Source organism: Aotus nancymaae, unplaced genomic scaffold, assembly GCF_030222135.1.
Source record: "Aotus nancymaae isolate 86718 unplaced genomic scaffold, 86718_ANA_hifiasm-v0.15.2.pri h1tg000063l, whole genome shotgun sequence".
NCBI classification, from domain to species: domain Eukaryota; kingdom Metazoa; phylum Chordata; class Mammalia; order Primates; family Aotidae; genus Aotus; species Aotus nancymaae.
Genome location: NW_026988477.1, coordinates 1,625,883 through 1,643,684, shown reverse-complemented (window position 1 = coordinate 1,643,684; position 17,802 = coordinate 1,625,883). Strand labels below are relative to the sequence as shown.

Here is a 17,802-nt window from a genome sequence, read left to right as displayed (position 1 = left end):
CTCCCCATGGTCTGCAGCCTGCAGAGGGGCTTCCACTGCCTCAAGGCCCTTCCTCACGCCCTACCGCTGCAGGGCTCCCTGAGAGGCTGTCCCCAGGATGGCTGGGTGGGGCCTTCGCCCCTCTGAGGCCAACAGGAGCAGAAGAGCCCCAAGCTGCTGAGAGGGCCAGAACCACGCGTGGGTGTCCTGGGAGCCCGATCGCCCCAGACAGGAGTCCCCTTCCCACAGGGCTGCAACCCCCTCACCGCTGTGTCTCCATCTCCTTACAAGAGTCTGGCCCAGGCAGACTGCAGGCACCATGGAGCCCCAGAGACAGCCTGGCCCCCGCACGCCTGTGGGCCGGGACTGGGCGGCCTCGTCGTCACTCTCCCAGCAGAGGCGGCCCACGACTCCTGGCTCCCTGGAGCATGGCAGCCCGCCCTTTCGCCCACCCTCCCTCCCTCCCTCCCTCCCAGGGCCACGCAGAGGGGAGTGGAAGCAGACCACCATCAGTATCATTTTTATTGCAAATCAGTTAACAAAAAAGATGAAAAAAATACGTCATCTACAGTTTTGCGTGTAGATCACTTTTTAAAAAGTTGTCTTTTTCTGTAAACTACACTCTATTTTATAAAACACAGTGAGAATCAACATCTTGGGACGTGTCTGGTCATGCTCCCCCGGGGTGGCATGGCTTGGCACCCCCAGAGCCGGTGAAGCTGCCCTGAGGAGTGCAGGCGGCGGAGTGTCCCTGGTGCAGAGGCGGCTGAGGCTCCCCCAGCAAGCCGGACCTGATGTCTCTCATCAGCATGACACATGACAGACTCATTCATTGAGATTTTTTAAACAAAATCCACCTTTAAAAACATATTTACAGACGTTTCTTCTGCCATAGGCTATACTTGGTATCGCAAGAATCTGCTCCTCCCAAACTAGGAGGGGTGGCCTGAGAGCAGCCCCCCGCCTCCCTCCAGCCCCCGCCCGACCGCGCGCCCCCACAGCTGCCAGGGCCGTGGAGACAGGACCGAGGGACGCAGCCCACGGCATTCCACAGCTCGATGCGGCTGGCTCTGGCAGGTCTCCTACGAAACACGAGAGCCCACGCGGAGTCGGGTCCCACGAGCTGGGACCCAGGCTGAGCCGGCATGTCGGCCTCGGGGCCTGCGGGACGCTGTTCGGGCTGAGATGCTGGGGCCGCCGCCGGGGTCAGCCCAGGCAGTGTCTTTCCCCAGAAAGGGGCAGGATTCCTCCATGTGTGACCCAGGCGAGTGCCACGGTCCACACATCTCATGTCTCACATGGACGATGCCCAAATTTCAAGAATGGCCCAGGGGGCCAGAGTGGTTCTGGAGAAAGCAAGAACCTGCCAGACCAACAAACAACTACGTAATACTGAACCCGAAACGAAGATTCATGACCAGCACCGTCTCGCCGTACATACTCCAAGAACACATTTTCGAAATCATGCTTGCAAAAACTCATTTAAAAAAAACACCGCAACAGCTAAGCCATATCCTTTCACTCAAGTTTCCTATTTCAGATGCAAGCTGATCCACGTGCCGAAGGTGGAGCTTCTGCCTCAGTTCAGCTCTGGGAGCAGCTTCTCACAAACACAGAAGATGCTGTCGCAGCGGCCTGGGCGCGGGGCTGGTGGGCGCCGGGGAGAGGGCACAGCCCGGACGCCCCAGGAGCTTTCTGGACCACACTCGTGCAACTTCCCTTCTCCAACATCACTTCTTTTTGGATTTTGAAAACAGGAATCAATAAATAAATGGCATTTATAAATCATGAATCTTTGCTTAAATTTTATAAACACAGAAGAATCTTTTTATCCTGCGTAGGAAAATCCTGGCTGTCAGGACTTGCTTGTTTTCTTAGAACAGATAAAAGTTTCTACCTGGAGCCAGAGAAAACAGTACATATAAATAAAAAGGCAGTGTTTCTGTGTAAAATAAAAGTACATAAATAAATACCAAAAAAAATTAAAATCCTTTTTCTTATTTTGTATAAAAACATGTGTTTTAAAAAACGCTCCTCTGGTCGGCCCCGGCGTCCACAGAGCGCACACCGACGCCGGCAGGGCTTGGGAACGGAAGCCGGGTCCCGAGGGGCACGCGGTTTACTTGAAGGCCTCCGGAATGCGGGCCATCTGGGACTGCATGCTGGTGGGCGGGCTGGAGACGCCCTCGGACCAGTCGGAGACGTTGGAATGCGGGGACGAGCTGGACCACGGGTCGGGGGACTCGGGAGACGGGGTGAGGAAGGGGTGCTCGGGCACCTGCAGCTGGTGGCTGGGGGTGTTGTCCACGGGGGAGGAGGAGTAGCTGTGCTGCGAGGGGGGCGTCAGGAACTGGGCCGCGGTCACGGGTGGGACCAGCGAGGACGGCAGCGACGTGGGCAGGGCGGGGCTCTCCTGGGGCAGGATGGTGTGCGCCGCCAGGCTGCTGGGGCCCAGTGGCTGCACGTCCGCCTGGCTCGGCTCTCCGCTCGGGAAGCTCCGCCCCAGGTGGCCGCTGGCCGAGGAGCTCATGCTGAGGTGCGGCTGTGGCGGAGGCGGCGGCTGCAGGCTTTGCTGCTGCTGGATGTTTGGTGGCTGCAGGTTCTGCGGCTGCATCTGTAAGTTCTGGGGCTGCACCTGCTGGGTCTGCACCAGGTGAGGCTGGGTGGCCAGCCGGGTGCTGGGCAGGCCCGGGTAGCTCATCATCTGGGGCAGGGCGCTGGCAGCAAGGCCGCCGTGCAGAGGGCCCACCATGCCGTGCTGCAGGGAGGGGGCCTGCGAGCTCAGGGGGCCCGGGGCCACGCCCCCCCGCAGGGGGTTGTACTGATTGGGCACCAAGCCGCTCTGCAGCCGGGACAGCCACTCACACTGACCATTCAAACCGGTGGACCCGCCCACGGTGAAATTCACGGCCCCTCCGCTGCTGGAGCCCAGGACGGTGCTGGTGCCGGAGGCCACGGGCAGGTGGGAGAGACGTGGGGGGCCGGCCTCAAAGGCCAGCCGGCCACCCCCACCCAGTGCCGCTATCTCGGGCTTGGCTGCCACGTTGAGGTGCCCGATGCCCAGGTGGGTGTCAGGCATGCCGGGGAGGTGGGTGAGGGGCATGGATGGAGACTGCTGGAACGGAGAGGGCAGCAGTGGCGGCGAGGCCACGTCCGACAGGTAGCCGTGGGGTGACTCCAGGGAGTCCACGGGCGAGAGCATGCCGGAGCTGTCCAGCAGGCAGCCCTTGCCGTCCTGGGACTTCTTCCTCCGCGCCTTCAGGTCCTTGCCCTTGCCGCCGCAGGCCAGGCCTTTGCTGCTGGGCTTTCGGACCTTCTTGCCCTGCACGCCAGGCTTGAGGCTGCCCAGGTAGCCGTTGGGCGAGCAGATCGGGGGCGACAGGGTGGGCGTGCCCCCCAGCGGGGCTCCGTGCAGCTGCGGGCTGCGCACCACGTTGTACTCGTCCAGCAGTCTCACGATGTCGTGGTGCATGCGCTCCTGCGCGATGTCCCGTGGCAGGCGGTCCATGTGGTCCGTGATGTCCCGGTTGGCAAAGTGGTCCAGCAGCACCTTGGAGGTCTCGTAGCTGCCCTCCCGGGCGGCCAGAAACAGGGGCGTCTCCTCCTGGGGGCGAGGGTGGGGCCGGTGAGGGGAGCCAGGCCTGGCATGGGGACCCTCCCCAAGGCTCCATCGCCAGAGGGAGCAGCAGTACAACCTCCTCCTCGGGGACGAGCCGGGGAGGAGGGGTGGTGCAGGACGTTCCTCGGGACCCCGGCCCCGCATCCAGCGACCACCTGGCCTGACTCTTGTTAAATGTGAAGGCTTCAATACAACTTCTAAAACCCACCCAGAGGGGGTCTGTGCAGTCCTCCACCCTAGATCAGCAGGGCCCCACCTTTATGTGGGGGTCACAGACCCCACTGAAAATCTAACCAACTGCAGCCCCTCTTCCCTGCCCCCAGTAAGGCACAGAAGGAAATTCCTGCACCAGTGAGGGCACCAGGGAGGGAGCTTGTCATCTGGACGGCCACCAAGCCCCTTCCTAGGGTCCCCTCTGTGTGGTAGACACGCCACAGGCCTGGGTGAGGCTGCTTTGAGGGAGTGGGAAGGGGCTTCCCAGCCCTCGGTGCCCTGTGGGGCCCAGTCTCCGTGGTGGCACCGGGGAGTGCTTGGGCCAACATGCCTGGGTGCCCAGGCCCACCGTGTGCCCTCACCCGGGAGGGACAGACAGCTTAGCCTGACATGTCGAGGGGGCAGCTGGAGTTGGGGGTGGAGGTGGGGCTTCGGGCGGCAGGGAGGTGGGGGCGTCTGCCCCTGTGCCCTGAGCACCCTGGGAGCCCGACAGCAGCTGCTCAGGTCAGATACTCGCCCAAAACTGCAGGGCCAGGATGAGGGCTGGGGGCGGCTCCACTCAGAGGAAGAGCTGCTCACATTCACCCCAAGAGGCCCTGCCCCGCAGGGAGCTGCCACGCGTGTTCTGGCTGAATCTACACTACCTGGGTCACCACATGCCCATCCTCACCCCTGCCTGGTGACAGCTGGGCACAGAAGGTGAGGTCCAGGTGACAGTGACAGCACAGTGACAGGGGCTCCATTCCCTACGCCAGGCTGTGCACCCTGCCCACTGTTCCCCACGCCAGGCTGTGCGCCCCACCGTGACTGCAGCCCAGGAGGACAGGGCTGGGTCTACCGGGTGACTGCCGTGTCCTGACAGTGGACCTGCACTTGGGAGGGCTCCGTGAACAAGGGCTGAAGGAGAGGAGGAGCGCTAAGGAGGTGCTGGCACCACGCGGGCGGGGCCTGTTCTCGGGCCCAGGAGTCCTCGCCTCCCTGTGCCTCCTGGGTTTGCCTCTCGCTTCCCTGAGCTCTGTGGGTTCAGACCTCTCGTCCCCGAGTCCCCTCTCGTCCCCTCGTGTCCTGGTGTCACGCTCACCTTGCTGTTCTGCATGTCTTTGTTGGCCCCGTGCTTCAGGAGCACCACTGCGGCGTCCACATTGTTCACGGCGGCGGCCCAGTGCAGGGCGGACTTGCCTGCGTGGAGGAAGCAGATGGGGTGGGCTGGAGACCAGCGGGCGACAGCCTGGTCCAACCCTCCCTGTGGCGGCCCTGCCCCATGGCAGCGCGGGCCTGCCCCCGAGGGCTTACCCAGGTCATCCACAGCGTTGACGTCGGCGTGCGAGTTGATGAGGTCCTCCAGCATGCCCTCCACAGCCAGGCGGGCAGCCAGGATCAGCGGTGTCGTGCCGTCGTGCATGCGGGCATCCAGGTCTGTGGCTCGGTTCCGGATCAGGATCTGGGCCATAGGGAGAGGCTTGGGCGGGTGCCGGGCAGACACGCGCCGATGCCTCCTGCCCAGAACGTGCGCCTAGACAGGAGGCCCCGCTGCCCTCCGGACACAGACAAGACCCTCCTGAGATCTGCATGGCCGGGCAAGACGGGATGCCATGGGCTGCCCCTGAAGAGGGGCCAGGCGGGGGTGGGGGCTGTGCTGCTCCCCCTGGTGACAGTGGGGCCATCGTGACCTCGTGTGGCCTCATCTGATCCTCACCGTGGTCCTAGCTGCCATGACCACCTCCAAAACAGAGAGGTCAAGTCCCTGCCTCCAAGAGGGAGCACTCATGAAGCCCTGCACACGGCCCTACAGCCGACTCAGAGCCACCCACAGAGGGGCGGGCAGCCCTTCAGTGCAGCCTGGCCTGGGCCTCCAGCGGGACGGACGGACCCTGCTCACCGGCGGGTGGAAAAGGCAGGGGCCACTCGCCATGCAGCACGGGCCTGATTCCTGCAAAGCACCTGGGAACATCTACATCTGTGCAAAGGCGCCGGGAGAGGCACACACCACACCTGCACGGGGCTCCCCTCGACACTCCTTCTGCTCACCTATGTTTATTTCTGCGGGATGACAACGTGTCCCGAGCTAAGAAATCATGAAACCAGAAGCTGTGTGGTGACCGCCCTGGGCTGTGCCCATCTGAACCTGCTCTGGGGCCGCCTGGAGCGGGGCCTGCAGCAGGGGTGACCGCAAAAGCAGACCCTGCCAGGGACGTTCCCTGGAGACCCAGGCATCCAAATCCCTAAATCTGTTCTTGCCACGAGCTCGCCGGCAAGCTGAGCCCCAGGTCTGCAGGCACCGAGAGGCAGCCTCTCACTGCCACAGGCTACCCCGGCAGCCAGGGCTGAGGCGGGGGCGCCTTGAGCAAAGCCCACATCCCTGCCGGAGCCTGTCTTGCTGGGGGTGGGGAGGCCCTGCCTCATTCAGCAGGTCCCCGGGCCTCCTTCGGGACCCACCTCTACCTGGCTTCCCTGGAGGATGCAGATGGGCCTGACGCCCTCCCCCTTGAACGTCACTGACTGCGAAGGTCCCGGGTGGAGGCACCAGCTGTTCCGGCCTCAGCTGTGCGCGAGGTCAGGCTCCCGGGGCCACGTAAGCCTGGCCACTGCCCCGGACCACCCGCTGGCCCGAGGAGGGCAGGTGGGCACCCAGACAGCCTCCGCTTACCTGGAAGACGCCTTGGGCGTCGGCGGACACGGCCGCGTGCAGCGGGGTGCGGCCCATGTTGTCCTGGATGTTGGCGTCCGCGCTGGCCTCCAGCAGGCGCTTGGCGGCGTCCGAGCGTGAGTAGCGGGCGGCCAGGTGCAAGGCAGTCTCGCCTGTGCGGTCTGTCTGGTTGTGCAGGCTGGCGCCCTGGTAGATGAAGTCCGAGATGACGGCGGGGGCGTCCTCCTCCTCCTCGCTGTTGCCCGTCTCCAGGCCGCCTCCGCTACAGGAGGCGATCATGAGCGGGGTGAAGCCGTCTGCAGGGGCAGAGGAGTGGTTGTTCAGTCTGGAGGGCCGGTGCCCAGCTGCAGCCTGGGGGGAGGGGGGCAGCAGCCCCGAGCTAGAGGGGCCACCGCGTGGCCCCAGCGCTCAGTGACCCTGCGCGCACAGCCGCTGCGGGGCAGCTGAAGTCCGCCTGGGCTGCTCGGTGGACAGAGCCGAATCCAGCAGTCAGCTCCAGGCAGGCAACGAGACCCCAGCAGCTTCGCTTCCTGACCTGCCCAAGACCTGACACCCAAAACCCACCCAGGAAAAAACAACGCCAGAAACATGCGGTTAGAAAATCAACACTTTGGCCGGGTGCAGTGGCTCACGCTGTAATCCTAGCACTGTGGGAGGCCAAGGCAGGCGGGAGTTCGAGATCAGCCTGACCAATATGGTGAAACCCCGTCTCCACTAAAAATACAAAAATTAGCCGGGCGTGGTGGCAGGCGCCTGTAGTCCCAGCTACTCGGGAGGCTGAGGCAGGAGAATCGCTTGAACCCGGGAGGTGGAGGTTGCAGTGAGCCGAGATTGCGCCACTGCACTCCAGCCTGGGCGACAGAGCAAGATTCTGTCTCAAAACAAACAAACAAAAAACACAGAAAGAAAGAAAATCAATGTTTTCCATGTCTCAGGAAGAAGGTTTTAGAAGTGATTAATTTACAGGGGCAGATGAGCCTGCGGCATCACCCAGGAGGGCACTGCTGGAAGAACAGGACGACTCCAGGACCCCCCCATCCACTCTGAACGGGAAACACCCCAAGGATGAAAGCTCTCCCCCAACTCTAAGTCTGCAGAGTATCAGCTGTGCCACAGCCTTGGGGCTTAGGGGAGAGGGAGGTAGGCCGTGGGGCTGGGGAAGTCCTGGCCGCCGGCACCCCTACCAGGCCCGCGGACGTTGACATCCATGCAGTCGACGTCGACCTCGCCCTGGGGCGGCGTGGGGGCCATGGCCGACACGCGCAGGTCGGCGGCATCCAGGTGCTGCTGGGTCCACTGCCGGTGGTCTGTCTGGTCGTCCAGGTCAGGCAGAGCCACGGGTTCCTCGAACTAAGTTGGGGGAGTGAGCAGAGCCGTGTCAGGGCAGCCGGTGGCAGGAGCCCGGGGGCCCAGGAGCCCAGCGACTCACCCGGAACTTCTTGGCCTCCAGGTCCTCGTCCCCCCACTCATTCTGGTTGTCATCCATGAGGGCACCGTCTGAGGCATTCTTCAGGGGCCTGGGGGTGAGGGGTCAGGAAGTGAGGCTGAGCCAGCTCCCTAGGAAGCCCCCAGAGGCCCCTGGCCCAGGCCTGGCATGGGAGGTGGGCCCTGGGTCGGGAGGGGCAGACCTCCAGTGAGGATGCCCGGCCAGGTCCCGCCTCCCCCGACCCCCGAAGCCGGGGCAGCGTCCGCTCACTTGAGGCCCACGGAGTCCTCGCCGAGGGGCTCCCGCCGCTTCTTCTTGCTGGCCTCGGACACCTTGAAGCCCTCGGGGAACCAGAGCTGGCCATGCTGCCGCCGGCGCTTGCGGGACAGCAGCACCCCGCAGCCCACGAAGAACAGGAGCACAAAGGCGGCCGCCGCCACGTACATGAAGTGCAGCTGTGCCGGCGGGGGCGGCTCCACGGTCTCACCTGCGGACACAGGGGACGGGGGCAGGCGCCCGGACATCAGGTGGCGGCTACGCGGCAGGCTGGCGGCCGGGGGGCAGCGGACTGGCTCCACGGCCAGGCGCCTCCTCACCCGCTCTCCTCCATCCCGCCCCCCAAAATAAGGTCATTTTCTACGCGATTAATCAGAATTGCAAACTATCGCTAAATTCTCTCCTGCAGCAGCCGACTCTATCTGGAGACGGCTTCTACTTTTTTCTCCTTTAAGGGAGGAGGATTAGTCAACTTCAAATCGCAGCGCTCGCATTGAGCTGTTAAGACAAAGGATTTAGGGGGATTTTCAAGATACAAACTTCAACACTTCACATGACACCGATCAATTCTTCTCTCTTTTTTTTCTTTAAAAAAAGCCGTAATGATTTTGAAATAATACCCGACAAAGAATAATCAGGGGGAAGGGGTGGGGAGTGAAGCAGGCACCCGCTTTCCCGTGGATGGGTGCCTTCCCGAGTGGCTTCACCGGCAGCTGTCACCGCCACAGGTCGGGGCGGAGTGCCACTCAGAAAATTCCAGAAGAGCGCTACCCCATCTCCGACGGTGACGCGCACACCCATGGGTGGCAACTGGCACAAACAGCCAGCACGTCTGGGGCACGGGGGGGTCACATCCCCTGCAGGCGGAGCCCGTTCCATGCGGTGCCGGGCTGGGGGCAAGGGAGGGGGCCACACTCACTCTGCACGGCCTCGATCTTGTAGGGGATGTTGAGACTGCCCAGCGAGGCGAGCGCCCCCAGGAACGCGGCCACGTCGGTGGCGCTCTGGAAGCACTGCGAGGAGGCCTGCACGCACTGCCGGTTGTCAATCTCCAGGTAGACGATGGAGCTGGGGGGACAACCGGGCAGGGGCTGGGACCCGAGGCTTCCTCCTCCCCCGCCCGCCGGCCCAGGATGATGCCCCCGGGACACGGCGGCCCATGATGCAACAGTCAGGACACGGCAGGGCAGCCTGGGGCGGCGGGAAGCCAGGTCTGACAGCAGCTACCCCAGAGGGGACCAGTGCCCTGCAGCCCCCGGAGTCCGGCCAGTGCCGATCGCAGCTCGTCCCCAATAACTGCCAACACGCTCTCCCTGCCCCACCCTTCCACCCTCTCTGGCTCCCTTTGGTGCCACAAACACATTCCTCATCTCGGGACAGAGAATGTGCCAGGAGCCATCCCCAGGCCCTGCAGGAAGCGCAGATGTGCGGTGGGGGCGGGCGCAGCTGTGATGGGCTGTGCGGTGAAGCGGGCTGGGGGTGATCCCTGCTCCCCGAGGGGCTCCTGCTGCCCAAGGCTGGGTTCCCGTGAGCGGGATCCCATCCAGCCTGTGAGATGATGCTTCTGACCTCCAGGGCTGCCCCGAGGCAGCAGAACTGACGGGCAAACCCGCCAGGGTCAGGCACACCAGAGGCACAACTGACCTGGCCCCTGGGTCCAGCTGCCCCAGATGACGAGTAGGTGGGGGCGAGAGCCTTGTGGGTGCCCCGTGCACTCAAGCTGCCCCGCCTGTGTTCTACCGTGGGCCCCCTTCCCCACCAGCTCCTCCTCTGTCTGTAAGGCCCCTCCAGGACCTCCACCTGCCTCCTCTCCAGCCTAAACCAGGCAGACACCATGGCCGAGTGGCATTCTTGTCTGGGGTGGGTCTGTTCAGCCCTGTGGGAGCCCCCAGAGGGCCGAGGTTTTTGTTTTTTATTTCTTTTAACACTTTTTAAACAAAGCAGAGAGAGGGTCTCCCTATGTTGCCCAGGCTGGTCTTGAATTCCTGGGCTCAAGGCAAGGGCTCCTCCTGCCTCAGCCTCCAAAAGTGCTGGGATTACAGGCATGACCCTCCTCGCCTGGCAGAAGACTGTGTTTTATCAGTGTAGTACCCAGTATCTGGGGCACAGCTCAATCTTGAAATCACCTACTGGGCACAGAAGTGCCACCTGCCCAGCCTGGGGAAGGCAGTGGCCCAGGGAGGGGTGTGGCCGCGGGGTCAGGGCCCTGAGCTGGAATGCTGCCTCTGCTCCTTGCCCATGCGGGCCCTGAAGTCTCAGGTCCTCTCGGAACCTCCGTCTCTTTTACCGTAAAGTGGAGAGAGCACTGCTTGCCCTGGCACCAGCCACGAGGGGCAGGGGGGCCGCGGGGGAGAGCCCAGGCGAGGTGAGGGGACTGATGTCGGGTGCCGGGCCTCACTCACCCGCGGATGTCCATGGGGTCCAGCTCCCTCCGCCGCCGCCCGCCCCCGCCGCCGCCGCCGGGGAGCAGCGAGGCCTTCACCTGGCCCAGCAGGGAGCCGGGTGCGGCCCAGCCCTCGGCGGCGCGCTTGATGGGGTGCTTGCGCAGCTCCTCCTCGCGGCCGTAGTAGGGGAAGATCATCTGCTGGCCGTCTGCGTCGCGCTTGAAGACCACGTTGGTGTGCAGCACACGGCTGAGCTCGCGCAGGAAGTGGAAGGAGCTGTTGCGCAGCTGCTCCGGCGGCATCAGGACCACCACCACCAGCGTGCCGGCCGCCAGCCTCTCGGGCACGTGCTCCGCGCAGTCCAGCCCGTCCCACTCGCACTCCGCGCTGTTGCAGCCCTGGTCGCAGTGCCCGTCGCTGAAGTGGTCCTTGCAGTACTGGTCGTACAGGGGGCTGTCGGGGGTGGGACACGCTCAGGCCGCCTTCCTCGGGGGGCCTCGCACCCGACCCCGGACCGTCCCGGCGTCTCCAGCCCGCGGGCTGGCCCTGGGGAACGTCCCTGCACCCGCCGGACGGAGCTCTGGGAACCGCATGCTGGCCTCCGGGCGCAAGCCGGGCCACGTCCAGGTTCGGGTCGTCCCCCGCCCCCGCGGGGACATACTTGCACTGGCCTTCCGCGTGCTGGCAGTCGAAGCCGTCGAAGAGGCAGCCGGCCGAGTTGCACTGGCTGTCGCAGCGGCCGTCGCTGAAGTACTTCCAGCACTGCAGAGACTGCGTGCAGTTCTTCCAGGGGTCGTTGAAGTTGAGAGAGCAGTCGCCGCCGTCCCAGCCGCACGCGTGGTTGTTGCACTGCAGGCTGCAGGCCTTGTTACCCGCGTCCTCCTGGCACTCGGGCAGCTCGCACGCCTCCTCGATCTGCGGCGGGGGGATGTCGCGCCCGGCCCCGCCGCCGAAGCTGTAGTCCAGGATGTGGCACAGGAGCCCGTTGAATTTGGCGGGGCACAGGCAGCGGTAGAAGGGGCTCTCGGACGTGGGCTCACAGGTGCCCTGGTTGTAGCAGGGGTTGCCGCCCAGGCAGGGGCTGCTGGTGGGAAACTGGCACTCGGGGCCCGTGAAGGGGCCCAGGCATAGGCAGGTGGGGCTGCGCGGGCCAGAGATGCAGGTGCCGCCATTGAGGCATCGCAGGCTGCCACAGGCGCGTGCGTCGTTCTCACACGTGGCGCCCTCGAAGCCCTGCCCAAGAGGGAAGATGGGACAGTGTCAGGGTGGGCCGCCCCTGGCCACCTTGAGCCCAGCCCCCGGCCAGCGGTGCCACCGCTCTCCCCTGACCTGGGAGGCAGCCTGCAGCCTCACCCCTTACAAAACATTCTGTGGATGGAGAAAGATTAGGGGGTCGGGAGATGGAGGAAGGGGTAAATTGGTGGAACGCTGGGGACTGTAGGGCGGGGACTCTGCCCCGATCCTGTGAGGGTGGGAACGTGTGTCATACCTCAACCCAAACCCACAACCACAAAGCCAAGGGCAAGCCCCAGGTAAAGGAAGGACTGGGGCTGGTAGCAACATGTAAGTGCTGTGGCTCCCAGGTGAAACTGACGTGAAACTGATGCAAGCTGCTAAACAGGGGAGCCACCCCAGGGACTCTACCTTCCCCTCTGTTTTTCTACAAACCTAAAATGTCTCTAAAACTCATCTATTGAAACGAAAAAAATGACACCAGGGTGACACGGCTGCCCCGCCTGCGCCCCGAGGCCCACGTCTGGACCTCTCCAGGGAGCCTCCCGGGAGGGCCCCGATCCCCCCACACCCTGGCACCTACCGAAGGGCACCTGCAGATGAACCCGCGGGCGGTGTTGGAGGCCACGGCACAGGTTCCTCCGTTCTTGCAGGGTTTGCCCTTGCAGCCGTTGATGACCGACTCGCAGCGGCGCCCTGTGGGGGACAGCGGGGCAGTGAGAGGCTCACCCTGCCGCCCGTGGGCCCCACCCGCCCGGGCGCGGCACCCACCGGTGTGACCGGCACGGCACTCGCAGTGGAAGTCGTTGACGCGCTGCACGCAGTTCTGGGTGCCACGGGCGTCGCAGGGATTGGAGAGGCACTCGTTGACGTCCCCCTCACAGCGCTCACCCACGAAGCCGGGCGGGCAGGTGCAGCTGTAGCCGCCCACCTGGTCCACGCAGGTGCCGTTGTTAAAGCACTTAGGGCTCCGGGACACGGGGTCGACGGGGGGGGTTGCAGTCGTCCACGTTGATCTCGCAGTGCACACCTGCGGGCCGGGTGCCATCAGGGGCCCGCGCTCACCACACCCCTGCCCTGCCGAGCCCCGTGTTCCTCCCAGACGACAAGTGCTCTGGTCTGGGGCTGCACGGACGCTCGGGAGAGGCAGGTGGAGAGGGTGCAGGGGAGACATCTTTCCCGCTGGGACCCCTGCTCTGGGCCCCTTCCCCGGGCAGCTCTGCACTGGCCTTGGCCTCACAGGAAGATGGAGTTTCTGGGAGGTCCCTGGATACCTCCGGCTGATCTCGGGGTGCCTGCTCTGCCCCCACCCTGGCCCTGGCCACCCGGACGCCAGCCCTCCGTGCAGTGGCCCTTACCCTGCGTGCCCCGTGGGCAGGAGCACTTGTAGGTGTTGGGGAGGTCGAGGCAGGTGCCCCCGTTCTGGCAGGGGTGGGACAGGCACTCATTGACCTCCTCGGAGCAGTTCACCCCGTGGTAGCCGGCCACGCACTGTGTAGGTGAGAGAATCGGGGGCTCAGCCGGGGCCAGGATGCGGCACTCCCCCACCCCACTGTGAGGGCTGGCAGGGCTGCGTGAGCTGCCCTCAGGTCCCGTGAAGCATGAGTCCCTCGCTCCTGTCAGACCTGGAGGGAGAACCCCCTCGTCCCCCCACCCTCAGCAGAGCCTGGCAGGGCCTCGGTGACCAGAGTCATTGTCTGTTGGGGCTGGGTGGACCCTGTCCTGTAGGATAGAGGCGAGGGCCTCTGGGTAAGTGCTGGCCAAGCCCAGATACAATCTAGCGAAAGAACCCCCTCCCACTTCTCAGCATATTCACCCTCCTTCGGGTTCTCCACAGGCCACCTCTTCCAGGAAGTCTACCCTGATTACCCCAGCCCTCCCTTAACGATCCCGGACAGTGCGTGGGCCTATCAGGTTTTCTCCCCTGTGCCAGCTCCCAGTCAGGGCCCGGTGTGTGGCAACACCGGTGCCAGCCACAACCCCCACTCTACGATGGGGGCCCCCACCTTGCAGGAGTAGCCGCCCAGGTAGTCGGTGCAGGTGGCCCCATTCTGGCAAGGGCTGGGTGAGCACTCGTCCACCAGGTCCTCACAGTAGCTGCCCGTGTAGCCCGCCTGGCAGCGGCAGTGGTGGGTGTTGCCGGCGTCCACACACAGCCCCCCGTGCTGGCACAGGTGGGCAATGTCAACACCTGCGGGGGATGGGGTGGGGGGGCAGGTGAGGCCCAGGCCCACGGAGGACCTCAGTGGGCCAGGACCCGGGCGGTTGGGCGCAGCAGGTTACCTTGCCGCTGGGCGGCCACCTCACAGGAGACGCTGGGCACGTCACAGTACAGGCCGGTCCAGCCACTGGGGCACTCGCAGCGGTACTGGGTGTGGGTCTGCCAGCATCTGCCCCCGTTCTTGCAGGGTGAGGAGTCACACCAATGCACGAGGTTCTGGGGACAGGCTGGGGTCAGCCAGGTGCCCACCCCACCCCGGCCATCCCTCCAGGCCACCCCTAGACTATCCCCCAAGCCTTCCAGGCCACCCCCCAGGGCGCCCCCAGGCCACTCCAGGGCGCCCCCAGGCCACTCCACCAGGGCACCCCCAGGCCACCCCCCAGGGCGCCCCCAGGCCACTCCACCAGGGCACCCCCAGGCCACCCCCCAGGCCACTCCACCAGGGCGCCCCCAGGCCACCCCCCAGGGCGCCCCCAGGCCACCCCACCAGGGCGCCCCCAGGCCACTCCACCAGGGCGCCCCCAGGCCACTCCACCAGGGCGCCCCCAGGCCACGCCCCAGGGCGCCCCCGGCCACTCCACCAGGGCGCCCCCAGGCCACCCCTCAGGGCGCCCCCAGGCCACTCCACCAGGGCGCCCCCAGGCCACCCCCCAGGGCACCCCCAGGCCATCAACCAGGGCGCCCCCAGGCCACTCCACCAGGGTGCCCCCAGACCACCCCCTTCCCAGTTCAGAATGCGTATCCGCCAAGGAGCCCCATTCCATCCTGTCCCATAGCCCATTCTACAGAAGTGGAAACTGCGGCCCCTGGACTCCCCACTGCCCCCACACCAGGACCAGCTGGGCTGGGTCTCCCTCAGGGCCCTCAGCAGGTCCAGACCACCCTCGGCCTGGCTCAAAAGAGCGTCTTTCCTCAGTTCCCTAGTTCCCGAGCTCCCGCCCTGGCTGCAGAAACCAGGGATTGAAACGAAGACGCCTGCTGCTCCCACATCGGATTCCCTCACTGGCCGCTCAGATCCCCAGGAGCCGTCTGCCCAGGGGTGTGGGGGCCGGGAGCCGACACAGTGGGGCCTGGGGGTGACCGTTCCCACCCCCCGCAGGCAGGCACCCCCCGCAGGCAGGCACCCCCCGCCGGGCCCTCCTCAGGCACCCGTGGCCGCACACTCACCTGGCAGTTGGGGCCAGTGTAGCCCTGGGGGCAGGTGCACCTGTAGGAACCGCAGCTGTCCTGGCAGGTGCCGCCGTGCAGGCAGGGTTGTGAGTCGCACTCGTTGACGTCGTGCTGGCAGTAGCTGCCCGTGAAGCCGGGTGGGCACAGGCAAGTGAAGGAATTGATGCCGTCCACGCAGGTGCCCCCATTGAAGCAGGAGCTGCGGGCGGGTGGGCAGGTGGGGGCTGAGCGGGAGGCACTGGTGGGTCCTCGCCAGAGCAGACCCTGCCTCGCCAGCACCTTGCCTCCGCTCAGCCCTGAGAGGCCTAACAACCAGGACAGACCCAGAGCGGCGTGGCTGACCCGGGGAGGCCTGCGGGAGCCTGGGGCCCGGTTCTCACACCACATCCCGCCTCCTGGCCTGCCTTCTTTATAAGTCACGTCAAGAGGAGCTTTACTAAGCGCACAGCAGTAGGGTGGTTAAAGTCAGAATGAGGGAGAAACCAGAACCTGTCCCAGCAACACAGGAGGTGACTACGTCAGACACCAGGAGCGACACTGATTTTACCACTGAGCTTCCTGGCAATCACAGCAAAAGGAAGACAAGAGTGACAGAGTTCTCGCTGTCGTTCATGAGAGACTACGGGGGCTCCTGGCACAGGGCACAGGCGGAGGTCACAACAGCCCTCTCAGGAGGGATGTGTCGGTACAACGCATAGTGTCTGGACTCAGTGCAACAGTGCTAAGTGGCCACTGGGCCTGGGCGGACGCCCGCGTGGGGTGCCAGGCTGCCAGCGGCTGCACACCCCGCAGCGCCGTCTCCTCCCCGGCCTCCCGCGAGCCCCGCGCACCTCTCCGTGCAGTCGGGCGTGTTGTTCTCACAGTGGATGCCGCTGAAGCCCGCGGGGCAGGTGCACGTGTAGCTGTCCACGCAGTCCGTGCAGTTGGCCCCATTGCGGCAGGGGTCACTGGCACACTCGTTGATGTCCTCCTCACAGAAAGTGCCCTGGAAGCCGGGCAGGCAGTCGCAGAAGGCCGTGTTGACGCCGTCTGTACAGGAGCCGCCGTTGTGACACGGGTCTGGGAGGGGATAGAAGGGGGCGTGTGAGGGGCAGGCACAAACCCGCACCGCGGGAGAGGCTGGGAAGGCTGTGAGGCTGGGGACGGCCCAGCTCTTTGGGGCCGAGGCTGTGGCCAGCCGCCCCAGGACAGAGGTGTCTGGTGGGGAGCCCCGGCGCCCGCAGGCTGAGTCACCCCCATGTCCCGTGCTTGGGGTCTGCTCTCTCCACCTGCTCCTGTCCTCACACCCCAGGACGGGGGATGGCTTCGCAGGCTTCACACACTGAGCAGGGGAGGGTGACAGTTCCTGACCCTGCCTGCAGGGGGTGCCAGCAAGACCCCCGGCTTCTGCGAACCTCAGCCTCTGTGAAGCAGGGCTGGGAGGCCTGAGAGCCCTGCCCTGAAGCAGGGCCTCGTAAGGCCCAGGTGAGGGTGCAGGCCAGGCCCCGTGCCAGCCTCCGCTCAGGGAAGAGCCATGAGAGGGGTCACTGTGACTACTGCACCACCCAGCTGGGAAGTGTGGGGAGGGGCGAGGGACTAGAAGCTGGGCAGCCGGCTCTGGGGCCCTCCTGAACCAACCGGGCCACCCCTCAGCACCTCCCCCACACCTACCCTGACCCTCCCAGCCACACTCAGGCCTCCCTGGGCGCTTACGGCCGGCGCCATGAGCACCAACCCTGCCCGGGGAAACTGAGGCCCGAGAGCTCCCCGGCAGCGCTGGAGCTGCGGGCACTCACTGGGCCGGCAGTCGTCAATGTCCGTCTCACAGTTGCGCCCGCTGTAGCCGGCCTGGCAGTGGCAGCGGTAACCGCCCTGGGTGTTCCGGCAGGACGCCCCGTGCCGGCACGGGCTCTTCACACACTCGTTGACGTCCACCTCACAGGTCTGTCCTGCAGGGCAGAAGGGGCCGGTCGGTCGGTCACCAGCAGCTCCCCAGCCCTCCAGGCCCTTTGCAGACAGGCCCGCCTGGGTCCTGGGGCCTCTCCTGACCTCCAGGAGTTGGCCTCTGTGGCCCCAGGACCATCCTTTCTCCCCTGATTTTGACCCAAGGTCACAGGAACTCGAGTTGGGAAGGGGGCTCCGGGGTCGATTCCTGACTCCAGAGCTTCTCCAACCAGGGCCCCTCTCCAAAGACTCGTCCAGCCTGCCTGGGAGCTGCCCGTGTCCCACAGATGTCCTGACCTCCCGTCCCAGGCCCTCTCAGGCCCTGGCCAGCCTCACCTTGCCAGCCCGTGGGGCAGACGCAGGAGAAGCTCTCGTAGTCCTCAGATTCCCTGCACTCCCCGCCGTTTCTGCAGGGGCTGGGGGCGCATGGGGCCAGCACCACCTCACACGTGGCGCCTGCGGGAAGGAGACACGTGTGACCTCGGGGCCTCACCCGGAGGGATCTCCCAAATGAAGGCCATGCGGCCACTGCCTGCTGGCCTTTCCACCGTCAGAGCGCCACTGGCTGGTCCCACGGGGAGGCAAATGCACTCCCTGCTGTGCCAGAACCCCAACCAGGGGAGGAGCGGAGCACAGACGGGGATGCTGTACAAACGCCGCACTCAGAAGCCACCCCTCGTTCCCGGTGAGCAGCGGGACACAGCCCAGGCC

The 17,802-nt window shown here is 65.0% G+C and overlaps 1 protein-coding gene across 1 annotated transcript in view; it reads right to left on the bottom strand.

Moving 5' to 3' along the window:
• Window positions 1–1,114: 1,114 nt before the first annotated feature.
• The window catches only part of NOTCH1 (notch receptor 1), a 47,256-nt gene continuing 30,568 nt past the window's right edge, over window positions 1,115–17,802 (bottom strand). Inside the window, 20 exon segments of the mRNA XM_064366024.1 lie at window positions 1,115–3,583; window positions 4,893–4,990; window positions 5,105–5,252; window positions 6,459–6,754; window positions 7,643–7,808; window positions 7,888–7,975; window positions 8,155–8,371; window positions 9,080–9,228; window positions 10,563–10,997; window positions 11,206–11,777; window positions 12,361–12,473; window positions 12,549–12,771; window positions 12,773–12,807; window positions 13,136–13,268; window positions 13,784–13,968; window positions 14,061–14,214; window positions 15,166–15,367; window positions 15,999–16,227; window positions 16,944–17,096; window positions 17,428–17,547. Of these exon segments, the coding sequence (XP_064222094.1) occupies window positions 2,099–3,583; window positions 4,893–4,990; window positions 5,105–5,252; window positions 6,459–6,754; window positions 7,643–7,808; window positions 7,888–7,975; window positions 8,155–8,371; window positions 9,080–9,228; window positions 10,563–10,997; window positions 11,206–11,777; window positions 12,361–12,473; window positions 12,549–12,771; window positions 12,773–12,807; window positions 13,136–13,268; window positions 13,784–13,968; window positions 14,061–14,214; window positions 15,166–15,367; window positions 15,999–16,227; window positions 16,944–17,096; window positions 17,428–17,547 (5,201 nt within the window). The 3' untranslated portion in view covers window positions 1,115–2,098.